This window comes from Carlito syrichta, unplaced genomic scaffold, assembly GCF_000164805.1.
Source record: "Carlito syrichta isolate Samal-C Ts95f unplaced genomic scaffold, Tarsius_syrichta-2.0.1 Scaffold308231, whole genome shotgun sequence".
NCBI classification, from domain to species: Eukaryota; Metazoa; Chordata; class Mammalia; order Primates; family Tarsiidae; genus Carlito; species Carlito syrichta.
In genome coordinates, this window is record NW_007252327.1 from 121523 (window position 1) to 134462 (window position 12940).

At 35.2% G+C, this 12940-nt stretch overlaps 1 protein-coding gene across 1 annotated transcript in view; it reads right to left on the reverse strand.

Annotated features, from left to right (window-relative positions):
* Positions 1-12940, reverse strand: part of ARMC4 (armadillo repeat containing 4) — a 177899-nt gene that overhangs the window by 71807 nt on the left and 93152 nt on the right. Inside the window, exon 17 of the mRNA XM_021716171.1 lies at positions 9291-9405. Within this exon, the coding sequence (XP_021571846.1) occupies positions 9291-9405 (115 nt within the window). The remainder of the gene's footprint in view (positions 1-9290; positions 9406-12940) is intronic.

Below are 12940 nucleotides of genomic sequence, written 5' to 3' on the forward strand. Positions count from 1 at the left end.
AGGTGTTCCCACCTTTTGGGTATCACATTATCGGTAACTTCTGAACTAGGGTCCTCCCTAGGCAAGGAGCAGACATGGGTTTTCTGAGACTGGAGCTCTATCCTTGCTGTGGAGTAACAGCAAGCTCCCTTGAGAAACTCAGTTACCTTGGCCAGTTGGAGACTGGTAACTGGTCCAATTACATGATTTTCTACCGCCACATTCACCTGTTAGACAACAGTGATGGACAGGATGGAAGAATGTCTCCATCCAGGGTTGAGATGTCATCTGGTAGGTACAATGGGAAGAAAGGGGGAAAATGAACCTGAAGGTATTTGGAATGAAGTGAGTGTAGAGGTAGATCATGGAGCCAAGGACACAATGAGGGAAATGAAGATGGGAAGAGCTGATGGATAGAGCAACAGCAGGGCAGGTGAATGTGGGCATGATGGGAGTCAGAGTGCAATGGGAGTGCTTGAGCAAATGAACTGGAAGACGAGGCTGTCTGTGGTCCCAGTCAGACGCCTGCTTCATGAATTTTGAGATGGCACAGTTTCTGATGAGGACAAAGTGTCCTGTGTGATTCGGGCATTCTTGGTTGAGGTGAATATAATGATGTGATTAATCAATGAAATTATTAATTTAGTGAAGTAACTGGTAACTGATAACCAATTGTGCATTCAAAATTAAATGGTTAAATTGTTTCATAGTTAGCTAATGGTTGGCACATGATTTTGTACATTTCTGTTGAGACTAGGCCATGTCTTCAGTTGTGACTTTCGATTTTGCATACTGTGCTATTCTTCTGTCAGTTCTACCCCTTCCTAGGCAAGCGACCTCCATGGCAGCCCTCTGTGGAGTAGAGAATGGATGAGGGGGATACAGAAGAAAGACATGTCATCTATTGCAAGTGGTTCTTCCAGCTGTGCTCTGAAGACAGGTTTTTTAACACCTTCACTTTTGTGTTGGCCCTTCATGTCGTCATTTGAAAATCTGATACATACAAAAAAAAGTTTTATTGTCGTTTATTACTTTAATCTTTTAGGATTTTAGGGAGTGGAGGACAGATAAGTTGCACACTTAGAACTGTTTGGTGACAAAATTGATAGCAGACACCAAACACAGGCAGAATACAAACCCGGATAATGTTTCAAGGGGTTTTAGATTTTTTTTAAAAATCATACTGATTCTTTGGCACACTGTTGGACAGCTGTACATTCTAGGCCCAAACATGGCCAAATCAGAGCTCATTAACCATGTTTTCAGCAGTCTTTTTAGTATGAAACTAAACCCTTACATATGCCTTCTCGAGGTTCTTGTTGGCTTCCTGATTGGGCATGGCTCATTGGGAAGCTGAAGTTAAACAGAGGGTGATGTCAAATTCCTGTCCTGTTTGATCAGCTGTGTTTTGTCACACCTGTGGTCAGGAAGCTGGCCTCACCAATACTCAGTGCTCAACATTCCTGGCTACAATTGCCCAAGCATGTATTCCAACCTCACAAAAATTAACTTCTTCTCTTCCCTTTGGGAATCATTCTCAAGTTTCTCTGATTGACTTCTCTGGAGCAGATCTTTAGGTCACTGGTTTTGAAATTACTAGTTTTCTTTTTTTCCTTTTTCTCCAAGATCAAAACCAGACATTTTCTAAACAAGTAGCAAAAGTAAGTTTAAGAAGGTTGCAAAGCCAAATGATCTCATGGATATATATTTCTGATTTGGAAGACAGATTGTTTGAGTTTTCTTCCTAATTCTACAGCTGAGTTATTATACAGAGTATTTATTATAAAATAAGAGTTTGTTTCGAATCTAATTCATAAGAAAATGGTGATCATATATTAATATGAATTCTGCTAATCACTGCTTATGGAAAGACAAATGTATCTAAACTTCTATTTTTATCTTAATAAAAACTTTTTAAAACTCACCCACGAAAAGAGAGAATTATACTGGGCACGGTGGCTCAAGCCTGTAATCCCAGCACTTTGGGAGGCCGAGGTAAGAGGACTGCCTGAGTCCAGGGGTTCAAGACCAACCTGGGCAACTTAGTGAGACCTTGTCTCTACAATACATTAAAAAATCAGCTGGGGGTGGTGGCATACACCTGTAGTTCCAGCTACTTGGAAGGCTGAGGTGGAAGGATCACCTGAGTCCAGCAGGTCGAGGCTGCAGTGACCATGAGTGTGCCACTGCACTCCAACCTGGGTGACAGAGTGAGACTCCAACTCAAAAAAAAGAAAAGAAACAGAATCAAAGAAATTACTTTAAATACTATCTTGTGACATTCACGAAAAGAAATACTACTAAAAATACAATGATATTTTAAGAAAGAAACATGATTCTTACAAATATTGGCAAAAGGTATGAAAGTGATTATAAGTGATATGACACAATTATACATCCTTTATGATTTCATGTATCTTTGAATATCTTATTATCCATGAAGCACAAATTTGAGTTGGGTTTCTGCAGCAAAGAATTTTGCTTCTTAAGAACAAAGGATTTCATACATGGACGTTTGCCGCATTCAGTTTTGCATTCTTTACATCTCAACTTTAAAATACTGTACACCTGTTAAATTGTCATTTTACTCCAAAGATGTATCTGATCATCCAGCTCGAAAAGAACATCTTTTCACTTTCATTTACACATCTCTCACATTTTTCACAAAGCAGTTATTAGTCTGCAACTGGACTCACAGCTCATGAAATTTATTATATAATATCACTGTAGAGGTCAAAGCTTAGGATCTCTGTCTTAGTAATCTTAAAAGAAAAACAGAGAACTTTCCTTAAACCCAATACAGAAAACATCTTAAATGGTAAAGTTCTAAATAAAACTCTTTAGAAAAAAATGCAGAGAAGTTTTTGTAATTCACTTCATTTTGACCTTCTGTTCTTGAGTTCTTGACTAAAAAACACTATATGGCTTTCTAACTGAGGATGCTTATTTCCTGTCTTAACTATTCTCTCCAGTTTTATAAAGACCATCAAACAAATTCACGTTTCACACTCTGGTTTTCCAGTCACATAAAGAATGGACAGATAATTATTAAGCTTGAAAAACATATCTTTTTCACCTAGTACATTTTCTTTATTACTGATCAGCTATCAAAAGCTGTTACATATTTACACGCTCCAAAATGAGGTAAAACTTTCTAATTGAGACACTTGTCTACTGCTGAAAAGGTCAATATTTCTTACTATAAAAATCCTACATTCCATTTGCTTCACGAATTTAATAACAAAATAATTACAATGCAAAGGCAATGCCAACTTACATTGTGAATCTTTACTTCTCTCAATTACTCCATAAATCATTACTGAAGTCTTTGATTCTGCTTCCTTTGATTCTGCTACCTGCTCTTTCACCGATAGTTAGCTTTAACTATTTCCCAACAAGAGCATTCACGAGAAGCAATTTTCTTAACAGATCTGAAAATATTTTCTAATGTATATGCTGTTAACACTATATAAAAAAATGGGCAACACCTGTTTTGAGCAATGGACATTTCATCATATCCATTGCACAAGGACGTACACATATACGTGGCGTGTTTAGGTTTTGTGATGGCTGACAGCTGTGCCAGGGCCCTGAAGTCACAGTGACGTGTCTAGAGGATGGTTGTGCTTTCTCCCCTTTTGTATGGCTCTCAGTTATAATTAACAATGGCTGATCGCTGCAGCATTACTGTCAGTGCATTAATCCAAACAAAGAAGTTATTTATTTCAAAATGTTGACACTCTTATGATTCATTGTTTAATACGTCTAAAGTTACTTGCAAAAGCACTATAGGTGGAAACGTGGAATGCCTCCTTACAAAATGAAGGGCCACTCTTTCCTAAATAGCAGAGTCATAAACTTAAATAAGGAAGGAACGGGGAGGATGAGGAAGAATGGACCAAAATATATGGCAACATATCTTCTTCTGGTGCTATTATTTTACTGTAAGCTGGATGCCTTCACATACTCAACGAACATTTTCTGCCACTACTCTCCATCAGAACATATAATCATACTAGGAAACAATTTTAATTCACCAAAATGAGACCCCTGAAAGAGTTCTGAGTGCACATAATCTCTGTGTATATACACATTGACATGTATCTTTGCCCATATTATTTTCCACTAATCTAAAAGGTACTTGATTGTAAAATGCACTATTATGTTATGCACCACCAAGAAGGAGAAAACACTGTCCATTGACCTATGACACAGTGTCCATTATAAAACATGTCCCTGGGGAGCTATGCTCAAATTTCTACCAGTGGGTCAGAGGTAACTTTATTATTGTCTCTCCCTATGTGAAAAAATGCTCTAGAATGGCTCAAACTAAAATTTTGTTTCACTTAACCTCACTGTTTTTTAAACTTAACCGCATAAGTAAATTATGATATAGCTGTACAATATAATACTATACTGCCAAAGAAAATATGACAGGAATATGGAAAGACATATATACAGAACCAGAGAGAGATTCACAATTCATTGCTAAGAAAAGAAAAAACTGTTAGCTCTGAATTGCCATTATATCTGAGTGCTGAAATTACCAGTGCTTTTTTTCCCTTGCTTTTCTTTAGTGTCTAAAATTTATACAATGAACATACAACCACACGAAAATTCACTTAATTCTTGAGGTTTTACAACCCTTTATAGCTGGTACCTTGCAAAACCAACTCTATTATTTGCATGTCTTAAACTTGGGCAACCAAAACAATAGCCACTAGTCACATGTAAAACTATTTAAATTTTAATTGAAACCTAATATAACCAAAAATTCAGTTCATCAGTCATACTAATCATATTTTAAATGCTTAGTAGTGACATGTAGCTAGTAGTTGCCATATTTGAACAACCCACTTTTATGTCACACAGAGTTCTATTAAATAGAGCTGCGGTAGACTATAGTTTGATTAGGATCTGCATAAATAATGAGATGCTGTTTTTAAATATTGCAAATGTGCTTTCTTTCCCCTTTGCCTTTCTGAGTCCATGACCTCTTTCATATTCTACTCCTGAAGGATCCTTCTGCCTTGGGAAAATTAGTTTTGTTGTAGATGGATGCAAGGAGAAAGACCAATATAATATTCAGCTTCTGACCTTGGAAAATAGGATTCTTTTTAAATGACAAGAATCTTGAAAATCAGGCTATTTTCTTAAAAAAAAAAAGTTTTCAATTTTCCTCTTGTTCATTTCAAGGGTACCTGGTGTAGGAGACCAATGTTTTTCAAAATTTTGCCCACATATCTCAGTACATTTCTGAAAAGCTGCATATCCTCCCTCATCTATTTTGAGTTGACATCTAAAAATGTTCACCATAAATTTAGTCACAAAATATGTACTTTATGATACTATATATATCATCTAAGTTTTGGCCCTGCATATTTAGTTAATTCAGTTTATGGAAATATCTTCTTTCTTATGTTTCAAGAATTAAGCGAATTTTTGTGTTGTATGTTAGTCAGAAAAGTCAGTCCTCATTGTAGAAATAACCAGCCAAATTCATAATCTGACTTCAATTTTCTACACTCACAGAGGGTACTATTAATTCAGATCCCTTTGATAACTTTCTCACTTCTGAATTCATATTCAAAGATATAGATAGGTGATAGATGATGACGATGTTGAAGATAGGTATATGATAGAAAGATTAGATAATCCGTGTGTTTGTTGCCTGAATGAAATGAGTTGCAGCTTTCAGAATTTTTTCCAGAAGTTATGCATTCTAGAATCATCCTTTTGCTGGGCACTCCAAAAATCTTTTACAGTACTCAGAGTACTGTGCCTGTAAGATTAAGAACAGTGAGAGCCAAGTCTTTCTTTCTTCCTCTGTCTCTCACACATCTCTTCCATATTAATCATTTTCTAATCCTAGCTATTTTCTAAATATCATCTCCTTCTCTTAGCAGTTGAGCTTCTAGAAAGAACTATTAATCCTCTTCTTCTCTATTTCCTTCCCCTGATTCATTTATCATTCTGGTGTAATCCAGTTTAAACTGTCAGCTCTCAATGGAAAGGGCTATGGCTGTGACTACCTAATTACCATATTTAAGGTACACTTCAGGGGGAATTGTCTTGGGGCAACTGATACTGTTGAACACTCCTCCTCAGTCTTGATTTGTCTCTTTTTTTGCTTTCTGGTAATCATACTCTCCTGCTATCCCATCCCTCCTCTGCCTTCCTTATTGACTTTGCTCTGTCATTGGTGGTCTCCTCTCATTCTACTCCCTCTCCTTTTTATCTGCTCTCCAGACCTTGACTACCTCCCACATGCTGATGGCCCCCATATGTGTATCTCCAATCCAGAATTATCTTTTGACATCTGAATGAAAGCAATACCATCATCTTTTCTCAAAAGTATGTTCTTCCCATATATGGTAAAGGTTCCATCATGTTGTCAACATTATCAACAGCAACAACAACAACAAAATTAAAAATTTTGACCTCTTCCTCACAGCTAATATCCAAACACTCACCAATTTCTGTTACCCACTCAATCATACATTTTATAGTTAGCCATACTGCTCATGTCTCTTCCTTGCTGACGACTCTTCAAATGTTCAAGTTAACTCAATGATAAACACTTACAGGAGAGTATAGTTCTTGGTGAAAGACAGGAACAAGCAGAGATCTCCTCTTCAGGAATCTGTCTTTCCCTTCATATAAGTATGGAGAGGGCTGAGGTTTCTACTTGAGAAGAAAGAGGGTGTGCAGAGGGTAGGTGAAGTTCAAGAACAACGGAACGAGAAGATCTTTTGCAGCTTTGGATCTAGTCTAGGCCTTGGGACCAAAGACAAAGACAGACATAGGCTGGGTGGTGTTTAAAGTTTGAGTGTGGTTCATTTTGGGCTGCTAGCATGAGAGACCAGTGAGATATTCAGGACAGAAAGCCTATGCAAGAATAATGAATATGGAAATACTGGATATCTCTTAAATCCAATAATAGATAAATAGGCAGATATGAAGTTGAAGCACATAAGATGACAGGACACAATTTATACATAATAACAGCATTAAGTAGAAATATTATTTATTAAAATGGTATCTCACCAATGCTAACATTAAATTCTACATTTAAATTTATATTTTCAACGACATTGAAAATTAATCAGCATCTATAACATTCTTTCCTAGAAAAGAAAAAGAACTTTATCACGCTTTTATCTATTACCTCCTAAGTTTTTTTAAGTCATCCTGTAGTTTACAGACAGGTAAACAGATAGGTAAAAACCCTATTTTTTAAAAATTTTATATTACTTTTAAAGGAATTCTTTCTTAATCATTTAATCAAATTTGAAAGCCATATTTTCAACACAAATTTACATTTAGTTAAGAATTATAATGATGTATTTACTCTTTTTAAAATAATTCATGTTCGTTTTTTTCTTAGGATCTTTTGTTTTGCTGGAAAATATTATAATGTAATTTTTTTTCCAGAAAAGATTCATGGGAAGATATATGCATACTTGAATGCTAGTTTTGTAGAATATAAAATTCCAGAACAAAAAATATTTTCCTCCACATGCAGGACAGGCGTTGTTTCATTTTATTTTAGAACTTATTGTGAATGATGTTAAGCCTAATGCTGGTGTGATTCTTGCTCTTTTGTAACTTTTTTTCCTTCCTTTAATTTCTGAAAACACCAAATAAGATGTTTTTATACATAGGTATAGATATTTTTTTTTCCTTTTTCTTGCTTGACACTAAGTGGATATTTTCATCCTGAACATGAGTCTTTCTTCAGTAATTCAGCTTATAAAAGTTTATCCTTTTTTAAAATAAGTGAGACTATTATTTCCTTTCAATTACTCTCTTTCTTGCTGTGTGTTTTCACATCCTATTTTCTTTTTACTTTACATTCTTAGCTATTTACTAAACTTTATCTTCTAGATAATTATTCAATAATAGTCATCTAAGTATTCATCTATTCTACCAAATTTACTATCTTTCCAAAACATTTTCAATTTCCAAGAAACATTTTAAAATTTATGAATTTTTTTCCAGTTTTTTTGGACTCATGTCTTTCTGAGGATATTAACTTTTAAAATGTAATGTTATATTCTGTCCCTTATATTATTTATGTTTCTTCTGAGGTTAGTTCTGCTTATTAATCTTGGCTTATCTATTTAATATCACTGATATTCTTTAAATATTTAATAATTCTTGATTGTTCATAATTATGAATGAAGAGCTGAGCTGATTAGTTGAAATAACTAATGAGGATTATCCTTCAAGAATGTATGTCAATCTTTCCCCAATAGGCTTCTTTCTTGCTCCTAAACAACTTCATTTAAATGTTGCATTTTTAAAAAATTCTTTGAACTTTAATAGGAATCATATTGTATTATCTACTTCTGCAATTTGTTTTTATTTTGCTCAATATGCTTGAGACTTATCTATATTAATGAGTACTTTGCTGGAAAATGGTTTTTACTGCAGCCTTATAGGATGTGTTCTAAATAAATTACCAACCCATTTTTCATTTTCCTGTAAATTATTTGAAAACTTTACACTTTTTTTGCCAAAAATTGGTTCTATTAAAAACTTGTAATAGGTCTCTCTTCTCCTATCATACATCACAATTCCCTTTGTAAAAAATATATTTAGAATGGCACTTAGAGTCATTTAAATTTATTATAGAAATAACATCTTTTAGATAAAAATATTCAATAAAGAAGTAGGTTTTACAGTAAGGAATTTAAAGGGAAATATTAAAATCTGTAAAAAAAAAAAAAAAGAAAAAAGAAAAAAGTTAAGAGAAATAGGCTGAGAAGAGAACCTTAGAGAAAATAATTAAATTTACAAATGAAGAGCTAAAGTAGAATTCAGAAGCTTCTCATCCAGTTGTTAGTGACAGGTAAGAAAAGTGATACCCAGGGTAATTATGTGACCTTTCCACGGTAGGAACATAATGATCCTTCACTGCAGGCTATAACTATCATAGACGGAGTCATGCTTCCCACATGCCTGCACTCTCTGTATGTAGCAGGCAAATGCAGATAATTTTCTTATCTCCCAAGAGATAAGAACAGTCAACTTTCCTTTGCTCTGATTCATCTGAGTGCTTGTTTGAATTACACCAACCAACTAGAACTTGGTAAGCACTGCCATCTTAGGCCACTTTTGCTTCACATTTTAAAACTGACCAAGAAAAGGCATTGCTCAGAAATTACTTTGGCATAAACATTGTTAGCACTCTTCCCACCAGACAAATGTGGCCAAAAATAAGTCAAAACCAATCAGTAACCTGAAGTGGCATTATTCAATATAGTATCAAAGATTCCAGAATGGATTGACTTGCAGTTTAGACTTACCTTTGCATTTTCAATGCATGGACAGAGGGCCCATGCTGCGCTGGCCTTCACATCAGGGTGAGGATTTTTCAGCAGGGACCACAACAAACGAACTCCATCTAAGCGATAAATTATCCTATTGTGGAACCCAAAATCGTGGTAAAAACTGCAATTAGTAAGTGAAAAATAAAAATGTAAATGACCCATCTATTCAAACAATTCTGATTATTTTTTCTCCCTTTGACATTTTGCTTAAACTTTTTTGTTGTTTGTTTTTTGCAAAACTTCAACTACAGCAGGGATAAAACATGCTGTTGAATCGTCAGCCCCTCTGATTTCAGTTTTAAATTCATAACACAGAAAGCAAGCTGCATGATAATTATGATTCACATAAACTAAAAATCAAGTCACATAATTTTTTTAATTAGCTGTATACAGACTGTTACCTAAATGTAAAAATACTGGTTTCTTTCATATAGTAACATCTAAATACTTTCCAAAACAAATATTTATGCCTCAAAACTGTGCAGTTACCTTTTTTATTTGGTCTATGTTTAATTGACTTACCTTACTGTATGACATATTTTAAACTCTTTCAGCCCTAATCTAGCATTAGGAATTAAAATCATTATGCCACAGTGCATCCTTTGTTGGGCATGAATAACACGTAACTTGTTTTCCATGTGCACCCTTCCCAGCAAGACTAACATTGCAGACGGTGTTATAATTACTTAAACACACTGTAATCAAAATATCTTCATGACTAGCTGAAAAATGAATTATCATCAGAGCCATCTCTGCACCATCTGTCTTCTGTTTATATATCAATCAGTCCAGGGCATAACCTCACAGTAAGGTCCACTGAGTGCTTGCAGTGGAGAAGGCCAAACAAAACTTAATAAACTTCACAAACATGGCTTTGTTCAGAAAGGTATATTAAACTCAAAGCAGATGAAAAAGATAAAGAGCATCAAAATTTGTTTGATTTTTTAAATCTCAAGTTGAATTAAACACATGTAGTATTTAGCCATAGATAAAATAAATACCACTAGCTTAAAATATCATCCAAATTCTTCCTTAAAAATAGACATGAAAACATTTCTTGATTATTTGGGATGAGTTTGCCAGGGTGGGGGTGGGGGATGTATTATTCCAAAAGTTCTAAGTAGGATATCAGTTTTGCATAACCTTATAAAATTGGTGATGCAAACTAGACTGTAGTAAGATATAAACTGTCTCTCAAAATATTACTTCTAATAAGAAAATAGTGCACAGAGAAAGGATTTTAAAGCAAAACTTAGCTAAATAGTTTTTCAGACCTAAAGCTTTCTGTCAATATCATGCTAAGAGAAAACAAAGTTTTATTTCTCAATTTATGGTAACTCTAAATAAACAAACTGGACACTTTAAAATGAACAATTTGCTTTTAAATTTAAATTAAAAAGTTTTCTGATTAATATATGCTACTGACAATATAATTCATGCTGATTCCTGAATCTCTATGTATTCTTTCACACAGAATTTCATGATGAACAACAGTGAATAATAATCCGCCCATTCTTCTCACAGATCACAAATTTAGCATTAGTGATATTTAACTACACACTGCCAACTGGACATAACTTGTCATTAGAATGGAAGTCATTAGGATGGCACACATAAGGATGGCACAGTTTTTTTTTAAAGGATCATTCAATCCTGACACCCCTTACCTGATAATTTCACAATTAACTGTAAAAACTCACTATTAATTGTAAAACTAGATCTATCGTTCCTCACCTTCACCCTAAACACCAGATAATTCATCATGCTCAGTTGTAATGGATGAGTATTGTGTCTTAAAAGAAGACTGAAAAACATTTGCAAATATAGGAACTAACAAAGTCAGGGGCAGCAAATTTCAGGGTTTACCTTTATCCCTGCCATCTCCCTCATCCTCTGCATTAAGTCACTGCCTGCTTATTTCTACTTCACCACAACTTGAGGATATGCTCCTGTTTCCCCTCCCCCATGCCAGGACCCTCACTCTGGTCTTTACTACCTCACGTCAAGACTGCTGCAATGGTTGCATAATGTGATTTTGTGTCTTCCGTTACTCTCCATTTTAATCCATCTGATAAATTTCCATGAAATTAATCTTCCTAAAGAAACTTTCAGAGCTTCTGCAACAGCTCCTTCAGAGCAGCCGGGTCTTTGGGATAGTTATTCTGTCCACCAAAAGATCACTCCCAGGGAACAGAAAACATTTCCAATGGCTTCCCATACCTACATGATATTAAAACCCCAATTTTTGAGTCCCATGCTTAAAAGTTTCAGGGAGCTGGAATTGCTCATAAAACTCCTTAACCATCTACTTAAACACTAAACACTAGACATACAGGAATAACAGATACAGCCAATTCTCATTACTAGTAGGAGTTATGGTCTATCGAGTCACGAGAAACACTAGATAAACAAATACCGAACGAGAAATAAAAATTGTGTTCCTGTGAGTCTCTGGTCAGAATATTTTTGTCAACTGATCAATATACAACCTTGTTTCATATGTGTTTCTGTTTAAAGACATCTTGTTTGATATATGCTGTTGAATCTATAACATGGAACACATGACCAACAGCTCTATAACTCATGCCTGAACGAAGAGCATCTAACACACGAATTTTCCCCTTAGGCCCATCCCAGCCTTTTGTACTTAGGAACATGGGGCAGCATTTCAGCACTGTGCTTAGGAGTAGCTTTAAACAGCAAAAGCACCAACCCAAAACACCAAACTGCGAAAAACATGGCAATAAATGGACGGCCAAACAGATGGCTTGCTCGCAGTTGTGAGAGCTGAAACAAAAGGGCAGAGCATCATCCTTTTTGACCTCAGATGAGAACAGTGCATCAGACAACTCAAAATTTTTCACTGCTCTGCACGTGTATATGAATGACAGCAAAAACGATATACTGTTTGGTGTTATGTATGAATCCATCGACACAGAATTCACAAAAAATGAGGACTGACTATATTTTAAATGTCCTTTAGGAAACTAAAGTCTAATTTTCTAAGAGGGGAATGAAGAGACCATTATAATCTATGAAAATGCTGCAACAGATGTGCCCAGGGATTCCATGTGAACACAGAGAGACACTAGTTGATTTACAGACCACCAAAACTCTTCTTCCTTTGTGCACTTTTCAACCATAAGCCTTGCCCATGCCATCCCCATATTTTACAATAACAATCCATCACTTGCAGTCTATAACAAAACTTTTCCCACAAATCCTCTGGCTTCCCACTCCTTGGAGCTTCTTTTAAATTTTTTGCTCCCTTTTCCTGGCACTCATACCACGTTGCTCTAACTTGCAGTCATGCATGTGCTTCCCATCTCCCCAATTACCATATAATCTCCTTGACAGATGGAATCATATGTTGCCCACTACACTTAGGGCATGCTAACACACCCATGAATGCTGGTTAAAAGGAACTTCAACAATAGTTTTTGCTTACTCCTCTTTCAACAAACCAAAAATCTCTCCCAACACAAAACATTCCTTTTTAAACCTCACACTTGCAAAATACATGCTCAAATTCTAAATCTAAGTGTAACATTTTCATTTGAAGTTCTCTCAACTTAGAGAATGTATTTTCACAGAATCTCTTTATAACTCTTGCTTTTTGCACATAC